At 32.2% G+C, this 24,286-nt stretch overlaps 1 protein-coding gene across 1 annotated transcript; it reads left to right on the top strand.

Moving 5' to 3' along the window:
- Positions 1-20,740: 20,740 nt before the first annotated feature.
- Positions 20,741-23,948, top strand: LOC149534277 (GDSL esterase/lipase At4g26790-like). The gene is made up of 5 exons (XM_089804105.1): positions 20,741-21,067; positions 22,528-22,658; positions 22,771-23,004; positions 23,249-23,504; positions 23,618-23,948. The coding sequence occupies exons 1-5, from the start codon at positions 20,824-20,826 to the stop codon at positions 23,806-23,808; spliced, it is 1,056 nt and encodes a 351-aa protein (XP_089660231.1). The 5' UTR covers positions 20,741-20,823; the 3' UTR covers positions 23,809-23,948.
- Positions 23,949-24,286: the final 338 nt, after the last annotated feature.

Here is a 24,286-nt window from a genome sequence, read left to right as displayed (position 1 = left end):
AAGAAAAGAATTTTATTCCTAGAAGACACAAATAATAGCTTTGTACAAACAATTGAACCAAGAACTCATTGATTAATTGAACTTCATTATGAGATAGAGGAAGAGTCCACAAGAAGCTTCATCACAAAACTATTGGAGAAACTAGTGGACAAACAACAACAAATATTTGCAATAATGAGGTAAAGAAAAATCTTGCAAAACAAGAAATAGAAGCTTCAAAAAAATTAGAGCCAAAGAATAATAAAGGACTATAACAAGCTGCAGAGATACGAGAGGAAAAGATGAAACAAAAAGGTGGAGAAAGATGATAGACTAAAGCACAAAGAAGCTCTATCCCAGACCTTGAGATGGAAGATGAGGATGAAAAATAGAAAAAAAGGAAGCAAGCAAGCTCTAAGCCTTTTACAATAGAGACTTACAAGAGGAAAGGCATAAAAGGAAGGAAGAAACCCTCTCCTTAATCAGAGGAAGAGGAATGAGAAGAAAAATCACATTATGAGACTTTAAAGTCCACGAAAGGAGGCAAGAAGCTTTCATTACAAAATATCTTAGAAGATATTGAAAATAATGACAACTAAAATATCATTACATATAGATTCTTAAATTCTAACAAACTAAATAGAAATGCGATAGTACACTCTGTAATAGTAAGTTTAAGAGCATTTAAGAGAACACCACATGATGTGGAATCTATATTTCCTAAAGATTTACCTAAAATAATTGAAAAGAAGTGGTCCAAGGCCATCATTGAATGGAAAAGTATGTTGGAAGAAGCTCTCACAAACATTTGATCATACCTAAACAATCAATAGGTCATAGAACTAGTAAATTCATACAAAAGAATTACTAACCCACCCAAGAATATAGCTTTGATTACCATAGGGTTGAATAAAAATGCAAACAAATTTTGGTCACAAATCTACAAGAAGGAGAGATAAAATCTTGAGAAAGGAGGAGGTTAAGGACAAAAGGACAAAGAGAAGCCCAAAACTATAGGTCCCAGAACCACCAAGAAAAAGTAAGTAAAGAAGCTTGTTGACCAAGTCAAATAAAGGACCCACATTAGTCAAGATTTGAATCAAAAACCAAAAGATAGTGGAGAAACATAAGAGGCCTCTACAAGACCATCTTCTATTGAAGAGAAATGGAATATGCATCCCCAAGTCATTGACATAACTGTAGGGGAAGTAACAAAAAGCATGCAAGAAACAACTAGTCAAGATGTGAACACAATCCAAGTAGGAAAAGGAGATGCACTCAAAGAAAAGGACCCGGAGAAAGAGATGGTAGATACTTAGTTACATCCAATGGAAGTTCAAACTAATGTAGGTGAACAATAGGCAAAAGAAACTAATGCAGAACAAAGGCAAGAAGTCCTACAATCCACTCAGCTTTAGCACACACCTACAATTGAGTCATCCTCAACACTCTCCAAGGGACATAGGAGTGTTAGGAAACCTAAACAGAGGAAGAAAGATTATGAGAAGTCAGAAAGAAAAAAGAGAAAAAAGAAAAGAAGAGGGTTAGAAGAATCCCAAGAACAAGAAGAATCTAATATATCTAAAGATGAAGGAGAACTATATGACTCTAATATAGCCAAAATTGTAAAAATGTTAGACATTGAAGAACAAGTGAATGATAGGAGAAAGAGAATCAAAGATATGAGATCAAGAGTGTTGGGGAAGTATGCATATCTCACTAAAAGATATAAGAGAATGAACTAAAACTGCAATAGATATGAGCGAGTGGCTACATCAGTTGATGTTTATGACATTCTAAAAGGACTTACAACTGAATAAAACTATGATGAGGATGATATTTCATTAATCAAATTAGAGATGTGATAAGACAACTTCATAACAAAGCAAGAAAACTTCCAAGAATAGTAGAATAATTAGTTCCAGTGAAATCACTTGACATAGAGAAGATAAGGGGAACTTGTAACAGTAAAAAATTAGATATCGGAAGCCTTGAAAGAGTCTAGTTATTCAAAAATAAAGAATGTCACAAATTCTAATGAGTGATCTTAAGAAATCAAGAACAAAGGCTCAACAAGAACTTGACACTGCAACACAAGCATTTGATATACTTTCTAGATCAACATCTGACCACATAACTAAGATACATGACACAATCTACCTATTTCACTAGCTATGAGCTAAGGAAGGGAAGAGAAATATTAAGCTAATAGAGCTTCAATATTTTTTGACTCCAACCATTGGGTCCATCAATGCCACTATCAAAGAAGCTGATGAGCTACTCAACTTGCCACTGGAAGAAAATGGTGATGCAATTGATAAGCATCTTTCATAAATGTGGAGTACAATATTTGCACTCAAATATTTGAAGGAATCATGTGAGACCCTTCTTGAGTCAAATAGAGAAAAGTACAAAAACATCTTTGATAAGTTGTGATGTGTATGGCATGAATGGGACTACCACAATTAGGGGGGAACTAAGCATAACTCCTACTCCCATATTATCTCTAGTCTTCCCATTTTCATTGATGTAAAAAGGGGAAGAATAATTAAGCACAAAAAAAAGGGGGAGAACAATCAAAGGGGGAGAATAACCAAGTCACAGAAGGAGGCATCAGATGAACAAAGAAGAAGGTGATTACATATGGGGAGCACACAAAATAAATGAGAGAGAGAAGGAAAGAAGAAGAAGAAAGAACATCGATAATAAGTACAACAAGAAGTCTAAGGCAACATACATGCATTATGAACCAATCATATATTAGCATATATGTCTTGTTAACTTGTATAGGATAAAAGTTTTTTCCATCAATACCAAAGGGGTAGATTGTCTCACAAAGTTACATCAACTAGGAAAATGATGAGTAATAATCTCAAACAATAAGTTAGAAGAATGTGTTGTCATTGATTGGAAATTGGTTAACAAGAAGTCATAAAACATTATAAGAGAAACTACTAATAGACTAGCTTAATGGTTAAGACAATAAAATAAAGAAGAAGTGAGAAAGAAGGAAATGAATGTAGTTCAACCATCATCAATGTGACAATACAGTCCAAAAAGGTCTAAACAAGACAAGACATGTATCAGAGTTGTGTGGCAAAATGTAGCTAAAGCTCACATAGTCACAATTCTAGTTGTAGGTATGTAGAAAATCAGCCAGCCTATACACATAGGCATCTACAGATAGGGAATCATAGATGTCTATTGATTATTCTCACTATTAATTTCTTTTACAATTTGACCAAGATAACTATTAGGGTTTTCATACTTAATTAGGGGTCATGATTTATAAGGAGAAATCTAACACAAACAAAATATGTGTGAAAAATAGAGATCTGATAAGAAAAGAAAGAGAGTGTAAAAGATCCAAGAATACTATTGTTTCTTTAACTATGTAAACAAATGAAACCAACAAGAGGAAGCTAGTTATGAATAAAAAGATATAATCATGAAAGTGCATAATACACGAAAGGAAGAGAGGCAAAGTGCATGCGAAGCTAGACTCAAGCTAGAACAGTAGTAGAAGATCAAAACATCTTCAAAGAGACACAGAAAATGATCAATTAGGCAAGGTGTGCCAGACACTCAGATCCATCAATATAATTTTCTTTCTAATAATTGCATCTATTATAAGCCTTTAATAGGGAATACATACAACAAGTCATCTAAATCCTCTAACAAGGTATCTCTTAGAAAGGGATTGAAATCCTGTAGCAAGGTAGTCTTAATAGACTGATTGTATTTCTAAAAAGTTATTGGTATTCCTAATAGGATGCATTCTCAAAATGAATATATAAAAGCTCTTAACTGAGACCCTTTTAATTACAAGGAAAGGCTAGTGGGTAGCTTATTTCCACCATGGTTTTCATCCTCACATTGAGAGTTTCCATGTATAAATATATGTGTCATTAATGTATGCTTCTATGTGGGATATTGTATGGTTTTACTGCTTATCATTTATTGTTTTTTTAATAGTTAAAGAAGAGATGACTAATAGTGTAAAAAGGTTCACTAATCTAATCAGTAGAAGAAAGAAAAGAAAAGGTATTGATTCACACCCCCCCAGTACTTGTTGGGAACAATAATATTTTATTAATGGATGATAAAGTCAATGAATGTTATATGTTAATGTCACATTTAGAGTTATGTTAGAGGGGGTACATTCAAGCTTTCACCTTTATGTGGTTGGCCCTGTTAAGTAGAGAATAGTAAATTATTCTTGAAATGAAGTGAAGATTGATAATATTAGATACAATCATTCTCATTATTAGACCTATTAATGGTCAAGTACTCCTAGGATCCATTATTCTCTACAAGTCAAACACCTTCTCAAAATCTCATCACATCTAGATCAAACTCTTTTATCACTACTCACTGATTTTGAGACTTCTTTAAAACAAACCTCTAGTAGACTCTCCAATAGTCACACAATCCCTAAAAGGATCATTCCACATCAAAAATCAACCTTACTTCACCTTTACATTGTACCTACCCTCTAACAACATCATGTCAACATTTCTTTCCTTCCAAGATCATTTGCCAACTTCCCTCAAATGTTTCTTCTCGTCATGGATCATATCAACTGTCATTGCATCTTCAAATTTGGTCACATTCTTCAACTTGATTGATTGTATATCATTCATGCTAGTAGCCTGTTGGCTTGGTTTTCACACATTTATTTTTTTGTAAAATTACAGTGAAAAATCCAATTATCTTTATGAGATAAGGGATTATGCATTTTTCAATTTGTTATGCCCTAAAAAAATCCCTAATTTGTGTTCCTGTAAGTGTCATTTGTGCCCTAAGTTTCAAAAATTGATTTGCATTGTGTGTGCTCTTCTAAATTGTGTAGGAAGATTTTCATAAAGCCCTAATTTCTTTCAAAAAAACCTTTTATTAATTGTTTTCCAAGGAATTCTTTATTATTTTCCCTAAAAATATTTTAACCCTAATGCATGGATCCTTTTAACCCTAAGTATAGTTGTGATTAGTCTACTTTTTGTTTCAATAATATTTTCTTGACCAAAGGAGACCTATATTCCTAATCATTAGATCTTTGCAGATCAACTATTGTTGTATTCTCATAGATTGAAGTTGCAAGAGATTTAACTAAAGCAAGAATGTGAGAGCACAATGCGTGGAAATTGGTGGGATGTGATTTAGCCTTGGGCCGCAAATGGAAGGGTATCATATTGAGTTAGCATATGAGCAAAGTCTGATTGGTTGGGAATGTTGACTTAGATAGCAAAACTTTGATCTTGTAAGTGTCATTTATTTCATGTAGATCTACGATTATTGTATTCTCATAGATTTAAGTTACAAATTTTTTAACCAAAGAGAGAATATGATGAGCCACCACATGTCCCAATAGGCCATATTAATAATACGAAGTGTCAAATGGAGTTACTGACTATATAAGTTTCTAGGTGACATGTTTCCATTAGTTATTGACACAAGAACATGAGGATAGAGTTGTTTTATTGTGATCGTCAGATTTTGGCAAATCTATGATTGTCGTATTCATGCATATTGAAGTTGCAAGAAACTTAACTAAAGTGAAAATATGATGTGATGACACGTGGGAAATGGTGGGGCTAGCTCATAACATGACTTGCCAAAGAATGTTGTCAAAATGATTTTCTAGATGGCATGTTTTGATTCGTCATAAGAACTAAATATAGTAGGGAAGGTATGCATATTCTTGATCATTAGATCTTGTCAAATCAATGATTTTTGTATTCTCACATATTTAAGTTACAAGGTTTTTAACCAAAGAAAGAATACGATGAAGTGACACATAGCATACTTTCCAAAAGGTTATGCTATCATAAAATTTGAAAACAAAAATATGGATCATTTCAAATTGATGAACATATTTCAAAATTGCAGCATAATCTAACAATTTGACATTTGGAGAGATTAATGTTGATAAATGCCAGTTCATGTGAAGTGAATCAGGTAAAAAACAGGCAATTCAATTAATTACCAAATACCAAATGATAAAGTTTTTAGAGTTCAACAAGAACCAAAGTAGATTGTGATTTTCTAGAGAAATGAAGTGTTGAATTTCCAGTATTGTAAGTATTTTGTGGGTAACTACAGATATCCTGTGATCACTTGAGGCATTGTCTTCTGAATTATTTTTGTTAAGAATTATAAAGATGTCTCAATGATGAGATTTTTCCATGAAGATAGATTATCAACATAGAAATGTGCATGATGACTTTTTAGAACAACTACCTTAGTCCACAAATGAAACAACAAAAGGAAAATAATTGGTTTTGAAAAAACCTAGGTTGTGAATCAATGAGGGTTTGTATGATAAAGCTTATTGGTTAAGGGATGCAAAGACATCTGCTAGAGGTCTAGATTTTTTTAGAAAGTGGTTTTCAAAGATGAATCATGATACTCCTTTGAGAAATGTCTGGCAATTTCACATTAGCAAGCTAGTAGTTCTTGGTGTATTTTTTGATGATGGCCTCCTAACGATGATAGAAAAAAGAAATGGTCATATGTTAAGGATGGTCAAGAATCATGTTGGAGACAATCTATTTAAGGTTGCACTAGAGCTAATTGGGGAAGTTTTTCATTTGAACCCTAATCATGCATTGTACAAACAAATAAATTTTAAAGATCTGCAAGCTAGATATGATGCTCAGAAGGTGTACCTAAGAAAAGGGACACTACAAGAACATTTTGTGAAAATAGGACATTTACTCTTGGTTACAATAAATATCCCAGAGCCATTATTAAAGAAATATTTCAATCCTAGAGCACAAGCACTATATTTTTCTCTCCACAAGATATTTGGAATGGATGAACAAGATCACATACAAGGATCCATTAATATTTATCATGGCTCAGACACTACAATATGGCATGAGCTTAATTTTTTATTTTGCCACATATCTAGTAGAAGAAATTAATAATGGGATAACAGGTATTAGTAAGGCTAAAGTAGAAAAACCTTTTTTCTGGTATTACATGCTTATGTACAAGGGTGACTCTATTTTCTCTAAAAAGATGAAGTTGGAGTTGGAAAAGGATGGGGAAAAGCTCCTTGTTCAAGTGTGGAGTGTGAACATGACCGAGGAAGTTAATGATGCTAGTTTTGTTAGATTTGAAAGGTATTTTGCTTCTAAGTTGAGGATCTTATTGACTAGAGATAATCCTAGAATACCTCAGCCTTTGTTAGAATTTCTTAGACCTAAGGATTTTGCTAAAGGACTGAATGTGAGTCACAATTGGGGAGACATTATCCCATATTCAATCTCTACCATTTTCAAAGTGTATGGTTTCCTAGGGAAGCCCCATGTCTTACCTTACCAAGTACCATTGAAAGTTGGAATTGCAAAAATCCTATAGTAGGTAGGAAAACTTGAAGAGAAGGAGCTCCTAAGGCAGTCAAGAGGTACAATTTTTCCAAACTTCACTATTTTTCATAATTTTGTAATCACAAAGGGTGGATGGAATCACTTGGGAAATTTCCTGGATAGGTATCAAATGGCACAATCCCATGCACATTTTAGTGACCCTAAGGGATTTTATGATATGTTTAAAGAAATGATGAAGGCTAGACCTTATGAACATTTTGTATCCTTCCCTAAAGATATAATTAGGAATGAATTTTCCTTGAAGGAGAAAGAGATTAGGAAAGAAAAATGGAAAGCCTATAGCAGAATCCTTGAATTCATTAATGCTTTGGAACCTGAATATAATACCTTACATGATGCAAAATATTGGGGAAGTAATATTAATATGCTTATGAGTAATTTTGTTGGGATTATGCAAACCTTAAATGAAAAGAATGTCATCTTAGTTCAATCTTATCCAAATCAAGCTATAGAGATAGAAAGAAAACTAGCTAGCAAAGCTATCATAAACCCAAGACAATACATATTACAGAGAAAACTATGGTATGTGGTAGCAAAAAGTGTACAACATGTTTCTTTTTATAAAAGACCAATTTCAAAAAGCCCACCTACTAAACCTACTGTAAAGAAGTAAAAATTAGAACAAGGTTCCTCTTCTAGAGTTGAGGAGTATTCTCCTACACAAACCCCATTCTATATAGATGATGAAGACTCCTCAAAGGAGTAACTAAAAATGATAGGAGGGGAGAAGGACATTGTTATAACTTCAACAGAAATAGAAGGAGTGTCTGAAGAGTCCCGATACCTACATTAGCCCTTACTATAGGAGACTATCAAGGTAAAGAAATTGACCCTATTATAGAATAGGCATCTAAGAATTTTTTAGATGATAAAAGAATTATAAAATATAGAGTGTTTACGCAATTTTTGTGGAGGAAAAATATTAGCAATTTATAGGCAAGATGCAAAAAGATTAAAATAGAGAAACCTAATAAGAAAGACTCTAAAATTGAAGAAGAGGTCAAAGATAACCTCATAGAAGATTTTTCACAAATAACTTTTAAAGGGGGAAGGTAGCTATTAAAAGACTCAAGGGTTATGATATTACCAGAATGGGATGTTGCTAATGCAATGATTTTTGATACAATGAGAAAGGAAAATGACACACAATTTAAGACTGAGGAGGAAGTCTTGTAGGCCCATAAAGGGTTGAAGTATAGTGATGATCATCAAGCCTTGGTAATATGGCCTATCTAGAAAAGAGACAAAGCAAGAATTTAAGAGGTCTCAGATTCTAAGCACACAGGTGAGTCTCATGGTTTTCAGGGTAGATGAGATAGTGATAGAGTTGCCTAAATGACCAAAGAAATGGTTGATTTTGGAGTTGTGGTTACTAACAAGGATAAAAATAAATTCTTGGAAATGAATAATAAATTTGAGAGGGTTTTGGATGCATATAAAGAAAGAGGAAGGAAGATAAATCAACTAGAAGGTACAATTTCTCTAATGGAGGAACAATTGGAGAAAGGAAAGGTAAGCACACAACCTCATCAACTCATGATTGCCTATCCTCCTCATCCTCCAATACCACCTTTCAATACCATCTCAATTATAGAATATCCTAATACCCCAACTCTACATAGCTAAGGAGTTAGAAGATAAAAACGAAAAATTATATGCTATCAATATAGAATTGTGCATTAAACATGAAGATAGAATTAGAGATACAATCTTGTATCTTGTAGATAGAGTTGGTTGGCCCTCTTTTCAATTGGAATTATAAAAATTAATAGAGATATGGAATGAGATGATGAACAAAAAGGAATTCTTAAGGCCAATTATGGACAAATGGATTAGCAGAGGAGATGTCATCACATCCCTTTGTTGTCATGCCATAGATTTTTCTAATGAACAGGTGGAAAGGACTTTCAATCAAGTTAATGATCTTTTGGAATTTGATCACAAGAGAAATTTATTACAAATAAAGATAAATAATTGTTTCATTAAATATTTGGGCAATAATTTTGATCTTTTTCCACATGTTATCAAAACTATAGGTCAGATAATGGAAAAATAGGAATGGGCTAAAGAATTAAATGAATTGATGAGCATCGGGCTTAATATAGCTATGAATGATGAAAAGTGTTTTTGGTTTGCCAAAACCATAGAGGAGATAGTATAAGTATATCCATTTTTTGATTCTTTTAAACAAGATTTTCAAGAAATAAGAAAGTTTGGAAGAAGTGTATTAAGAAGGGAGCAAGAAATTTTAAATTTCAATTGGCCTAATGATATATTGTTTGACAAGTGGGTAACTGACTACAAACCAACAATAAAGCTATTCCAAGAAGTAGTTAAAGCAAAAAGTGTAGACAAAGCAGTGGCTATAGAAAAGATACAATTGGTTGATGTGTCAGTTCAAACAGAAGTAATAAATGAAGAACAACAAATTGCAACCATTTATATGGCAGCCAAAGTAATGACATGGTAGAAGATTAAAAAATTGTGATAAATATCCAGATCAAGGAACCTGACACATCAAGTGCAAACCAAGTGGCCCCATAGCTTGAAGAACAACAAATACAAAAGAGCCAATCAACAGATACAGAGGATCAACAAGCAACTATTACAACCGAATTGGTCCCACCATGAGGAGATGAATGATAAAGACATTCTGTTGAAGAGATTCAAGGAAGTGACAAACTTTTGTCTTTTTGTGATAGCGATAGCTTTTTTCCTTTTGTAAATCTTTTATTCTAAGGATAGCTATCATTTTCCCTCTATGCATGCAGCTTGTCGTATCTCACATTATATAAGTGAGTTCCCAAGGCTAGAGGAGGGTCCAAAATTTATGTAATTTCTAATGTTATGCTATTTTGCATTCAGTCTAGTCAATCTTTATATCAAATTCTATGTATTGCCTCAATTTTCCATACATATAATACATTTGAATCCATGAATGATAAGTTGTCATGTCTTGAAGTATTCTTCAGTATATACCAGTAATGTATTAGTCAAGGAATATTAATACAAAGAAAAGCTCTACCATATTTGTCTCAAAATTTTGTCTCCATTTTCATATGTCTAAAATTTTGGGAATGAATGACTAAGGTTCTTTCATTTTAATGTAGCTTGGATGGGTTGTGTATCTTCTAATTGATTGTTTTTAATTCAAAGAATTAAGTAAATGCTTTCATTGAATTGATAAGAATTTCTAGGTGTATGGAGGGATATTCATAAGAATGAAATTCAAGGTTAATTGTTGATAGAATTAATTGTAAGGAAATTAATTAGGTCACAGTTATGCTGGGTAGACTCTGCATACCAATGGATAAGGCATTGATCATCAATTCAAATGAAAACTATTGGAGAAATCATGTGTTGCATAAAAAAAAATTTAAAATCAAATTAATTTTTATCTTACTATTTGAAGAAACAAATTGTTGGTCAGCCCTTATTTGCAATAGTTCTTTGTGTGTTATGAGTTAGCTATTGAAATCAAGAATTACTTGCAAATTTAAGAAGAATTGTGACCATTTCTGCTATAGGGGATAGATATGAAGAGTAGAGTATCAATGAGTGAAGTGTGAAGAAAGTATCAAATATCCAATATATTTCATCCCTAAGGTGCACCCAACTAGTCCCTATAGAGCCTAAAGTGTAGAAAATCCCTATGATTTTATTGAAGTTGGTCTAGATCGAAAGAAAGTTCAGTTGAATACAAGAAGTATCTAACCCTTAGACTATTTTTATCTTATGAACCCTGGTATCAGGTCTTTTTTTTCCTGGTAGTTTCAAAACACCAACATAACCTATTCCCTATGACAACACCCACTCAATCAACTACGATCTTTACCACAAGAAATATTCTTGATGAAAAACCCTCTGATACACATATAAGGAATCCTAATTCAACTCAAGGGCTTTACAATAGGCTGGTACGCCCTCAAGGAACTAAACACATCTCAAATGCTTCATTAGAGAACCCTAATTTTAGGAAACTAAAACAACATCCAAATCCAAATGTTGTTTTTTATCTTTCTAAGTGTCTCAAAATACTTCAAATAACAAAAATTTAAGTTCCATGGACATACTTGCCAATATTTTAGCCCCAGGCCTAAACTACTCCATCTAGGCCTACTTATAGTAGCACTATCAATCGGATAATCAAAAAAATTCTTAAAAGTTTTCCAAATGAATTTTCCAATTAAATTATATTTTAGATACCCTTTTCCTTGCTACACAACATATCCTAAATTCAAAATGGATTCCTTTGGATCAATACACAAATCCACTACCCTTCAACTCCCAAATTAAGCTTGATTAGCCTCCACTTGTGAAGAAAATCCTATGACTACTCATACCCAAACTTCCAAACCATGAAATAATCTTGAATTATGATGTAAATCAATAAATTTTCTAATTTTTTAGGAGATGCCACACTCATCTGTCCTCCTATTCACCAAACCTTCACTTTTATGGGCTCTAACTGAAGGTTTTGTTAAGCTCACCATTCCAAACACTTCTAAACCAAAAAAATGGATTCAACACATTTAAATGGACTTATATTCAAACATATTTCAACATAAAAAGTGGCTTTAATTTAGTAAAAACTCATAGACCTATAACTGGTGTTCCTCACCCAAACCCTCCTTCATCATTCACAGTCAAGTTGTGTCCGCCATTTCTTTCACCTTGGCTTCTCCTAAAATTGCATCAACACCATAGACATATAATAAAATAATAGACTCCTCCCACAAGCCAAATTGAACATATAAAGTGGGGAAATCTAGTTACTCATGGTGACTTTTAAAATAAATAAAATTGTCTTCCTTCCTTGTTCAAGAACAATCAACACAAACTTGCAATTTTTCCTATTGAAAATTTGATCAAATTCTTTACCATCTACAAAATAATAAATTTTACTTCAATAACAACAATATCTCTTTCTTCTTAATACATTAATAATCTTTTGATCATCAAGAAACTCAAAAAATAGTCAACAATCATGGGTAACTTGTAGTAAACCCAAGATCTTATTGATTTCACTTCAATACATTCATCTATCTTATTGATTCATTGGAGCTTAAAAACTTTATATACTCTCCTCATTCCTCTAAAATTGACAACCCATGCAAAACTTCCAATGGAAACCGAACATGAACAATTATAATTGAGTGTTATACAATTTTGGAAATGTAACAAATCTTGTCAAGTTGACAACAAGTTGTAAAACTTTGACAACTAATAACTTAATGAACCTATTATCATTATTAATGATCAAATGACCTTACAACTTATTAAAAACTGTAATCTACCCAAAAAACTCATATTTAACCCTCTAGGCCTATATTGCTAACTTTGGCAATTTTACATCTTTTGACATTTGTATTGCTTTCAATTACATTTAATGACTCAGGTGACCATAAAAAATGAAATTAATTAATAAGGTCTTACTACAATTATAAATTACCATACATGGTCTTTTATTTAACCTTCAACTCTTGAGGATCCTTTAGTGACCCTATGTAGCTTCATGCTCTCTTGGTGCTCCTACACCAACTCCACTCTACTTATAGATACTGACATCTCCCATGTCCCTTAAGGATACAATAATGCCTTATTATTAACTCAATGAATCCCTCAAATATAGAACTATGACCATCTCTATTATACTTGTACAACAGACCCTTATCTTGACTCTAGTCTTGCATATACCCAACACCATGTACTTAACATTAAATCCTCACAACAAAGCAACCAACTCTACACTATATTTATCCTACTAAGGATTCCAAGACCAAGTACTTCACCCTTCCGTGTATCCTTGAGACAACACTATGACTTGCTGACCATAGCCCAACCATAATCTCTCCTATCATTTACTAGGACAAATTGGTTATCAAAAAAAATTATCAGTAGGTTAATAACAGTTATCATTGGGTTCCAATAAGTTATAGCCTCCAAATCCCATATAAATTCATTTGATATACTCTTTACTTGTATTTTTCATAAAATTTATACCTCTTTCAAATAAATTTAGACATTTTTAAAGTATTTTTTGGGGTGAAATTTGTGAAATTAGAAAATTCTTGGTTTGTCAAATTGAAGTATGTGAACTATGGTTTCACTTGTTTATGGTTAGCAATAATACTCAAATGTAATATTCTATACTTGTATTTTCTTGAAAAAAAATAATTTTGTATTGTAGTAGACTTTATAATTGTCTCTATTGGAAAAATATTCCAATGTCTTTGTTCCTCTTTAATTGTCAATTTTTCTCAATTTCACCCCTAGTTGTAGTCTTAGTCTTCAAAGTAATTTTATCTTCTCCTATTAGCATCTTAGCACTCATTACAACTCCTCATAGGCCTCTGATGGCATGCATTTCTAACCACAACTAATATCTCTAAAATCACATCTTGAGGCAAGTTGTGTGATGTTTATGCATTATCCTTGTTGCATCAGTTTCAACTATGATTCTTTCATATACATCCTCTTTCTTTCTAACCTCTCATTTATGAATTTTATTGCATGATTTTCCTCCAAAGGTGTGATTTTCAATTCAGCCTCAAGCCGATATGTGCAATTTTGTGCAGAATATAGCTTGTTTTAGCTTACTATGAGTTTAAACATTGTTGTTACACTCTAGCCATATGGATTTTGGGAGGAAGAATATAGGGTTCCACATCAGTTGTTTATTGATTCTATTTACATCAATATGATAATTTTAGAAGAAGAAAAATATCATTTGAGAATGTTCCATTTTAAAAAGGATTATGTGATTTTGATTGATAAGGTAAAAGATTAATCCAAAATTAATTTTGTATATCTTCTTACCTGCTCTTCATTTTGACAACTCCTTTTCCATGAAACCTTATTAGTTCAAGGTATGTTTCTCTCCTCATTATTGATATATTAGATCTCTTTATTATGCATTTTGAACTTTCTTATTTTGTCATTTAATGAAATTGATCTTTTCTATGGATGACTATCATAGAGTAGTAACATTTGCACTATCCTAGTCAATCAACTATTTGCATCCATTGTTTGTGGACCCAAAATCAAAGGTATGTAACTTTATCACTTGCAACCATAATTTGTAAACACTACAAATGAGCAATTTCCACAATAATTTATCCTAATTCTGTGATTCTATTATACTATGAAATGGAGAGAGAAAGGTAAGCATCACTATACTTCTAATGGGTTTCACTTGTAGAGATTTTCCATCCATCCGCTGAGATAGAATCTCAAGTATTTTGTGTTGATTGTCCTCATAGGCCTCCATCAGGAACAAATGATGAAGGAAATCCAAAATATATTATTTTTTTGTAAGTCTTATGAAATTTTGTTCTTATAAAATCAGCTTACATATGTTGCTTTACTTGACATAGTGATAGAAATAAAATAGACGTATAGCATGAGATATTAACTTAGAAAGTTAAATGGAAAGAAACTATTTCAAGGACATTGCCTTAACATTATGTTTATGTTAGAAACTTGTTGTGGGAGAAAAATGCCACTAGTAAATTAAGTATGTATAGTTCAAACTCTACAATGGATTGTTATAGGGAAAGCAATCTTAACAGTCTACCAATGAAAAGATACAATGAACTAAACTATGAATTCTTCCCTAAGGACCCAAGCTCAATCTTTTTTTGTGAACTGATTTGGCTTCCACATTCCAAAAATATCAAATCACTTATTAGGGGAAAAATTTTATGTATTTTTGTGGCACAATTATAGTAACTTTTATGAGTAGTATATTTTAAGCCCAGGAAAAATGCTTGTTTCAAAAGTTATTTGTAACTTTTGGCAACTGACTAGTTGTTGTGTCAAATTTCTCTCACACAACCATTTAGATTCCTCATTGTAGTTGGTAATACAATGCACATGTTATTATGTTTCATGGAAGCATTCACCTACCCTTGGCATAATCATAATAGAAACACCCTTTTTTTATAACTCGAACATTATTAACATGGATCTCCTTTTTATGATGAAAATGGTAATAAATCCATTATGTTCTTTTATATTTCTCATTATTCTATATTCTTTAAACTTGTAGATCACACCAATTCTCTTTGTTGCAAGTCTGATGACTAGTGCATCATATAATTGTGTTAGGCAAATGATTTGGCAGTTAGTGATTTCCATGTTGGTAATGATATAGTATTCTCCATCCATAAACTATTTTTTTTAAGTTTGACTTAAAAACTATAGAAATTCTCTAAAATAATGCACAAATGATTACATGAGTAATCTCTTGTGTAAATGTCTTTAAGTTGATTCACATTCCAATACCATGACTTTGAGTTGGATATTTGCCACTTGTATAATCAAAACTCCTCATGTAGTCATTTGCACATTGAAAAATATATTTATTCAGTTTTTAAAGTCAAAATTCAAAAAATAGTTTATGGTATGAAAATACTATACCACTACCAACATGGAAATCATTAACTACCAAATCATTTTCCTAACACAATTATACTATGCACCAGTTGTCAAACTTTTGATGACACCTCAACAATTTTTGATCTTTTTTCTGATGAGGATGTTATACGCCCGATGAGATCCTTTTCAGTTTCTTCAACTTCTTACCATCAGAATACTAATGACCGATGATGGAGTTTCTGATAAGGATGTCATTACCCCCAATGGCATCCTTGTTGGTCTTATGTCGGTCAAGTTACTTTCACAAATTTTTCTTCCTCATAATCTACCAATGACATCAAGCCTTGGTATTCTAACGATGTCTCATTTTTTATTACTTACTTGGCATTGGAATTCTATAGTTTGAAGCCCCATCAATAATTTTGATGCCAATTTAGGGATGATACATTTTGTTGATATTCCAATGGCCTTCCGTCGAACCGTACGATGACCAACCATCATTAAATGGTCCCAAATGTAGTAGTGATGTATTCTAAAAAGGAAATAGTTATATCCTTTAATAAGGCAACCCTTTACATGTATTATAAGGGCTAGTGGGTATACTACTCCCAACATGGTTTGTGTCCTCTCATCTAGGGTTTCTACCTACAAATATTTGTGTCATTGATGTATACTTTTGTGTGTGATTTTACTTACTTTTATAATGTTGCATTCATTTCTTTATTGTTGTTTAGAACACTCGTAATAAAGCTTTTTTACCTAGGAATAAGATTAACTAGTAAGAAAGTTTTTACTGATTTACCCCCTCTCTCAGCACTAGTTGGGACCAACTATTTGAGTGAGTTATAAACTTGTTAATGACTTGGAAAGACTTTTCCATGTGTCTAACTTCATTTAGATAGTGGAATGTCCTAGTTTTGGGGTTATTTTCTTACATCTAACCCCAAGAGGTTGAAGTAATTTTATACTTAATGAGTTTTTCAACTCATTTATAGTAGTTCTTCTTCATGTACTGTGCAAAGTTCCTGAAGGTTTCTTGTTGTAGAGTTTTCTTGAGATATTTTCTCATAATGTAGTTGTAACTCAAATATCCATGTAGATCACATTTGACATTTGTGTATCCCCTTCCTTTTGACATTTGATTGGAAACTTGTTCAGGCCCCATCTAGTGTGCTCTCTGTAGAACATGTTCTATTGGACAAGAATTTGTGACTGCGTTTTGAGAGAGAAAATATTGCACAACAAATTATGTGCATCAAAAATAAATTTTCAACCAAGCCCAACAACTGAAGAACACATTTCCATCTGGAATCATCATCAAATGTGTACAGATATGTATTTTAGTCCATGAAAAGTGCGCATGTAAAGATAATACTATTGGTAAAGCACTTATGATTTAATCAATTTAATGGTAGACAACCTTGTAGTATTTTATGTATCATTACCAATTTTTAGATCACCATGTAAGCCTAATCAGACAAGGTAATTCCTCTTGTAAGTACTCAGACAGATTTCAGCATTGTCATTATTCTTATTTTTTGATCTACAATTCATTTGGACCAGTTAGATTTCGAAATAAAAAATTTATGTAGCTTGTTCTAGAATTTTAAAGTTTCTTTGCAATCCCTCACACCTATTGGCTATACACTTGCACCCTGCCCTGGTGCAAGCGCTAGTTCTATTTTTTGTGTATACTATCTTTTGGGTCTCCTCTATTATGTTATTTTTCATTCTACAAATTTGTTCCTTCAATCAATAATTTCATTATGGACATTAGCTAACTCATAGTGCAAATGGTTGCCACAACAATAAATCGCATTCATGTTACCTCCCTTCAATGTCATATCATATATTTTAACTTTATTCAATTACAAGCCTGAGCATAGAATGGTTTAGTTACACTCCTAAAGTAACTTGCCTAAATATCATTTTAATATGTGATTTAAATGCTTATACTTATTATTATTTTTAGATTAATTACTTATAGCTATTATTATGGTTTCTAATTGCTATGGCTATTCTTTTAGTTATTTTTTCCTATACAATCTAATTCAAAAATATTAATTGATGATAAGTACTAGCCGCTGTGTGGCACTTGTTTTCCAAATTGTTGTCCCGCCAGTTCACTCTAGCCTTATCTAGATAAGGAAAAGTAGATTTAACACACTCATATGAGCTTGAGTGAGAATGTGAAAGAGCTACCTTCTCCCAAAATATTTCAAGGCTAGGCATTTTGTAACACATTCATGGCCTCATTTTGGACTTCCTCTTGCAGAGTATCATCTTCCCTTGATGTGACATTTTGCTTTGTCTCTTGCTTAGGGAGTGACTCTCCATCATTTTCATTTTCTCCTTCTTCAAGGGGTTGATTCTCCTTAGTTTAATGTTGTAATTATCAATGTTGCAAACTATTTGAATGTAGTTCAATCTTAATTCGTAATAAGAGAAAGATGAAGAGTTACATTTTTATTTTTCATTGGCTACTTCAAATGTCATGATGATGATAATGTGCAAATAGTATAAACTTGAGTTATTTAATATCTAATTTAAATATTAGATTTTATTGTTATTATCCCAATTAATAATATTTATATAAGATTTAAATTGGTTTTACATGTGTTTTGGTTGGAAAATTGCACAATTTTGTTATTATCATGTCTAATCAAACTTTATGGCTTAACACACACATATATGTATAGCCTTAGAGTTTAATTTCACACACCGTAATAGATTTATATTTTACATAGATGGTAACATATAATTATAGTCAACTCTCCTAATTTGATTTCCTAATGTACACATTCTTGTCTTCAATTCTGATATAAAACTCTTTAATGTTTGATGAACACCATTAATTTCCACTCCATCACATCTTCTTCTATTTTTCACTAACATTGAGTCATAATTCCATCTCTTGGATTTCATTATATGGACCCATTTCACATTCTTATGTCATATTTCACATTCTTTATGTAAAAGAGGTCACATAGAATCAATACAATTGTAAACACCTTGTACTTCAAATTACTAACCACCTTTCCTACTATTTAGTGCAAAAATGATGAATAAACACTAAAAACTACAATGACATTTTATATCACATTTACATAACATTATTATATTTCAAGCATTGCTCTAAAAATACACAATATTCATTAGCTTTAATTGATTTTATGTTTCACTTCTATGACAAATACCTTCTTGGAAATTTATTTAAGGATACATCAAATAACAATTCAAATTGTTAAATCTTTCAATGCTATGACTTACTTCTAATGAAAATATCATCATGAATTACATATCTTCATATTGGATAAGATTTCATATTCTACCTTTTGATCCTCTCTTCACAATATATACTTCGTTAAAATTTTACTTTTTAAACTAGACTATTTGGTATACAATCATATTCCTAATCAATATGAATAAGAATGACCTTATCATAATGAATATTACCATTGTAAAAATGTCAAATTTTATAATTACTATGTAAAACACCTATCTTTAAAAAAGAATGAAAAATACCTTCAAATAAACTTAAAATAATTTTTTTACACTTGAACAATTGTAATCTATACATCCTCATATTGTTGGCATACATTTATAATACAATTTATATAATTTTAACTAATCTTCATTAATGATGTTCTTACAAATCTAATAATAAGTTGCCTTTCAATTGAAAATAGTGGTCTAACTTCTAGAATACACCAATAAATCCATATCCCTCATGCCTTATCATTTCGGATACGGCTATCCTTCCTACAAATTGCACTATTGACTAAATTTCAAAAAAATGAAAACACAATTAAATTTTTTGAAATTTTCAGCATTTGATCATCATGATCTGTATATTTTGTGATGGAAAACAACCAAATTTTTGAGAGAATTTCACTGTATTTTAGTGAATTTGAAAAATAATTATGTTTGACTTCTTCTTCTTTTTTCGTCTTTAGTGCATTTTGTCTAGAGATTAGCCAATGCCTATCATTTCATTCTTTTCAAAGTGTTGTACCAAAACATTGAAAAAAATGAAGAGGGACATAGAGGCATTGCTACACTCTAGAAGCTAAATAGTGTTTCCCCTTTCCATTGAACTAATATGATCAAAATTTCCACATGAATGTTTCCTCTTTCTAAGGATCATCTCCTCTTCCTAAGGATCATCTCATCTTTAGAGGCCCTTTAAAAGCATATTCTTGTGGTACTCATTTATAATGGATATATTAGTAATTTATGTGTTATTTGTGCATATTAGGTGGACCTTCAATACACTCCCACTGACTGCCGTCGACTGCCATTAAACCTGCACTCCCACATGAATGTTCCCTCTTTCCAAGGATCATCTCGTCTTTAGAGGCCCTTTAAAGGTATATTCTTGTAGTACTCATTCATAATAGACATATTAGTAATTTATTAGGTGGACTTTCAATACACTCCCACCGACTACCATTAAACCTGCAGATCAATTTTAGTTGGGCCGATCACAGAGTACTAGCCATGTGTAAGTCTAAAATTGGATGATAACCCAACAAACACACAATACTGATAATGGCATGTCTTTTTCACACACTAAAGCTCCCATGAAAATGACAGGGACACAGAAAACACTTGATCAGCGGTCACCTATTTGGAATTGGGTTAAAAAGCAACAATCCAGAGCTTTAGGAGTCGAGGAAAATTGATAATAACTTTGGAATTAATTGTACTAGAAATAAATAAGACAGATTTTATGTTGGATCATTGCAATTCACATGAACCTTTTATGATTTATTTATTTTTTTATTTTTTTTTGGCAAATGTAAGGCTTAGAAAAAGGAGATGGCAACAAACAAGGAAATAAATAATCCTTAAATAGAAGGCAATCAGAAGAAACAGTCAGAAGATTATTCACAAGCGTAAGTTATTGCTTCAATTATTCAAAGACAGCTATAAGCATTCAATAAATATACAAACAAGTCTTGATTTATTGTTTCTGTCAACTTATATGAATGTAGTGACCCCAAACTTAATGCAGCCAGGCTGCCATTACTTGAGATTCTCTTGTTAAGTTGTAGGTGAGAGAGAATCCATGGCTGCTAGATGGCCAACTTTACTATTAACAATTTGTTTGGTACTTTGTGTTGAGTCAATTGCAGGAAATAAAACATTGGTACCAGCAATTCTAGTGTTTGGGGACTCCACATCTGACCCAGGCAATAACAATCATATTCACACAATTCTCAAGAGTAATTTTCCTCCATACGGAAGGGACTTCATTGATCATCGTGCTACAGGACGTTTCTGCAATGGAAGGCTGGCTATCGACTTTATTGGTAGGAGATTGCATACATGCTAAATGAAAATATATGCAGTTTGTCCTTTTATTTTTCACATATAATTATTTGAAGAAGTAGTACATGATTTTTTGCTAGCATGGGTGTGGGCGTAGCTGTACATAGTGTATGATTTTGGTAGTTTATCTCTTATTAAGATGGTTTTAATTCAGTTGATTAAAGTATAAGTAATGAGAATGATGGAACATTTTCCATTACCTTATTTATTGAGGTTTAAATTCTAGAAGAATGATATAAGAAATGGGGCTGTGATTGTGCTTTGGACAAAATATGGTAGAAATTAAATTTTATTTTTGGATTTGATTGTGTCTGAGTTTTTCTTATTAATGTTTCAGATTACATCCTAGGATCCATCATCACGACGAGAGAGAAAGATAAATATAATTCGAAACGTTGTTAACAAAAACTCATACACAATTGAATCTAGAAATAAAAATTGTATTAAAAATGAATTGTAGAACTCTGATAGTGATAATATGGTAGAATAGATAACTCAGAGTCTTTGACCCACAACCAAAAGGAATATTAATGTGCACTCATATATCAAATAGCAAAATTAACTAATGAATGATATACAATCTTCCATGAAAGAATGATTTTTTTGTCTGCAAAACAATGCCATGCAATATGATGTAATCGGTGTTTGAATTAGGCTATTATTGTGTTTCATAGAACAGGGTACCTATTTGAAGAACTACTCAAAGAAGTTTATCTAGAATGGCTGTGCTTAATATATGATTTTGATAGATTGTGTGTTATGAAAATATATTTTAATCAAAAGATTGTACTTTTACTTGGTTGACCATAATTGATGAGACATATGTTTCTAAATTATACTATTTACCAAAGTTCAAATTTCAAAGTTATAAGGAATTGTGGATGTGGACTTCCTAGCGCCTTAGAACAATAGGTAAACGGGAAGATCTCTCTTGCTAATGAAGGAGCCTTGCCCTCACAAACATCCTTTATGTTGTACAATAGCCAAATCTTCTCTTTCTTCTACCCATCTTCATAGCAGTAGGATGGAGAACAATCCAATTATGTCCCCCACCCTGTCCAATTCTGTCCTAGATGACTTTGGTGAAATCAATACCCCTCAGTCTTTAGTTCTCAACTAAATAGATATGATATTTGCACTCCTATATTAAACAGTGAAGTGAACTCCCAAATATAGAAACATCTTCCCTAACAGAAAGATTCTTATCTACAGAACAAAGACATGCAATATGGTGTAGTTTGTAGTTAGTGTTTGACTTAGACCATTATAATGTTTCATAGAAATGGGTATCTATTTCAGGAATAAAAACATATGCAATTTTTCATAAAATGGTGTACTAATTTATTAGTTTAGGCTCTTTGCAGGTTTAGTAATGCAATTTGGTGTACATGGTATTTTGTTTAAGCCATGTTTGAGTCACTGAAATTTGCTTTCTTTGCAGCTGAGGGACTTGGTATTAAGAAGGCGGTACCTCCATATTTGCAACCTCATCTCAGCCCCCAAGACTTGGTGACTGGTGTGAGCTTTGCATCTGCAGGGACTGGATACGACAACCTCACTGCATCTATTTTGGTAGCACACTACAAATTCTCTGAGTGTGCATTTAATAAAAAGGTTTAACCAATAGTCTATCATGCAAGACTGAGAATATTATGCTAATCAATGGTATTTAAATGTTGATCAGAATGTTATACCCATCTGGAAAGAAATGGAGTATTTCAAGGAGTACCAATTACTTTTGAGAAAAACGTTTGGAGAACAAAGAGCATCAAACGTTATAAACAAAGCCCTATATCTCATCAGTATAGGATCCAATGATTTTATAGAGAACTACTTACAATTACCCATCCGGGGGTTACAATTCAGTCTTCCAGAGTATGTGGACTTTCTCCTTGACATAGCAAACAGCTTCATCGAGGTATGCAAATTGGAATATCAGTTTCATGGTAATGAATAACATGTCATATAAGTCTTTGGATGAAAATTGTGCATTTTGTTTTGATGTTTTGGATCATATTTTTATGATTTTTCATTAAAAGAGCCATTTGAAATATCAAGCAAAAAAACTCAAAAAATTTACATACAATTTGCAAACAAATTATTACCATAAATCATTTAAATGCCATTAAAGACTTGTTTACTGATAAAGTTTGATTAGTCAGGAACTTTATCATCTTGGCGCTAGGAGGATAATGGTGTCTGGCCTTCCGCCCATAGGTTGCTTGCCTTTGTTAAGAACCATGAATGTATTTGGGCTTGGCCAATGTATGGAGGATTACAATGATATTTCTATTCAATATAATGCAAAACTCCAAACCACCATTGAAAATCTGAGCCATAAGCTTTCAGGGCTAGTAATTGTGTATGGTGATGTCTACAAGCTTATTTATGAAGCTATATACAATCCTACTAAATATGGTAAAAGGACTCTTCTTCTCTTCTTCTTGTTTTCCTCTTTTATGGCTCTTTTGTAATTGGGTATTACAATTTTGCACTTATTTCTGATGTATATTACTTATGTGGGCGTAAAGGATTTGAGGAAGTAGCCAGAGCTTGCTGTGGAACGGGAACAATCGAATTGGGATATCTGTGCAACGAATTGATACCGTCTTGCATGGATGCATCCACCTTTGTGTTTTGGGACTCCGTTCATCCAACTGAAACTTTATATAAGATTGTTGCAAATGATCTACTCAGTAACCTCATTCCAAGGCTCCTTTAGTTACACAATGGAATGCTTTTTCTTGGTTACTGGTGGAGGATATGTTAGTTGGGTAGACATGGGTGGTGCTTCCAACCAGTTTGAGCTGTAAATTGACATGATTGTTAGAGAATGATGAAAGGGAAATGATTTTTTTAATAGTTCTAGATTGTTAGCCATTTGTTTTTAGATGTATTTAGATGTACATATAATAAGTATATTGGACTATTGTGTATTTCATGTAAGAGACAGAATACTACAAATGTGATTGATATTTTACTCTACCCTTCAGCATTTGAACTTGTAACAAGCAAGACATACTGTTAAACCTTTTATTTCTTTTGAAGAAAATTAATAAAGATCCTTTAACTCAATTCATATAATTAATTTATTAGTACAGGTTATTTAGAGTAATTAAGTAGTAGAATATTATTTTTATAAATAAATAACAATTATTCTTATATTTTCTTAAAAATTGTGATTCCCTTGTATTAATATA

The sequence above is a fragment of the Cupressus sempervirens genome, chromosome 10 (genome assembly GCF_028749045.1).
Source record: "Cupressus sempervirens isolate cs-2001-9-10 chromosome 10, ASM2874904v1, whole genome shotgun sequence".
NCBI lineage: Eukaryota > Viridiplantae > Streptophyta > Pinopsida > Cupressales > Cupressaceae > Cupressus > Cupressus sempervirens.
Note: the sequence above shows the minus strand (reverse complement) of the source record. Positions and strands in the feature narration are given on the sequence as shown.

Bases quoted from the DNA above. Each gene is read 5' to 3' on its own strand.
- LOC149534277 (XM_089804105.1), top strand. From the start codon at position 20,824: ATGGCTGCTAGATGGCCAACTTTACTATTAACAATTTGTTTGGTACTT. The intron at 22,659-22,770 runs GTAGCACACTAC...AATGTTGATCAG, and splicing joins ACCTCACTGCATCTATTTTG to AATGTTATACCCATCTGGAA. The intron at 23,005-23,248 runs GTATGCAAATTG...TTGATTAGTCAG, and splicing joins TAGCAAACAGCTTCATCGAG to GAACTTTATCATCTTGGCGC.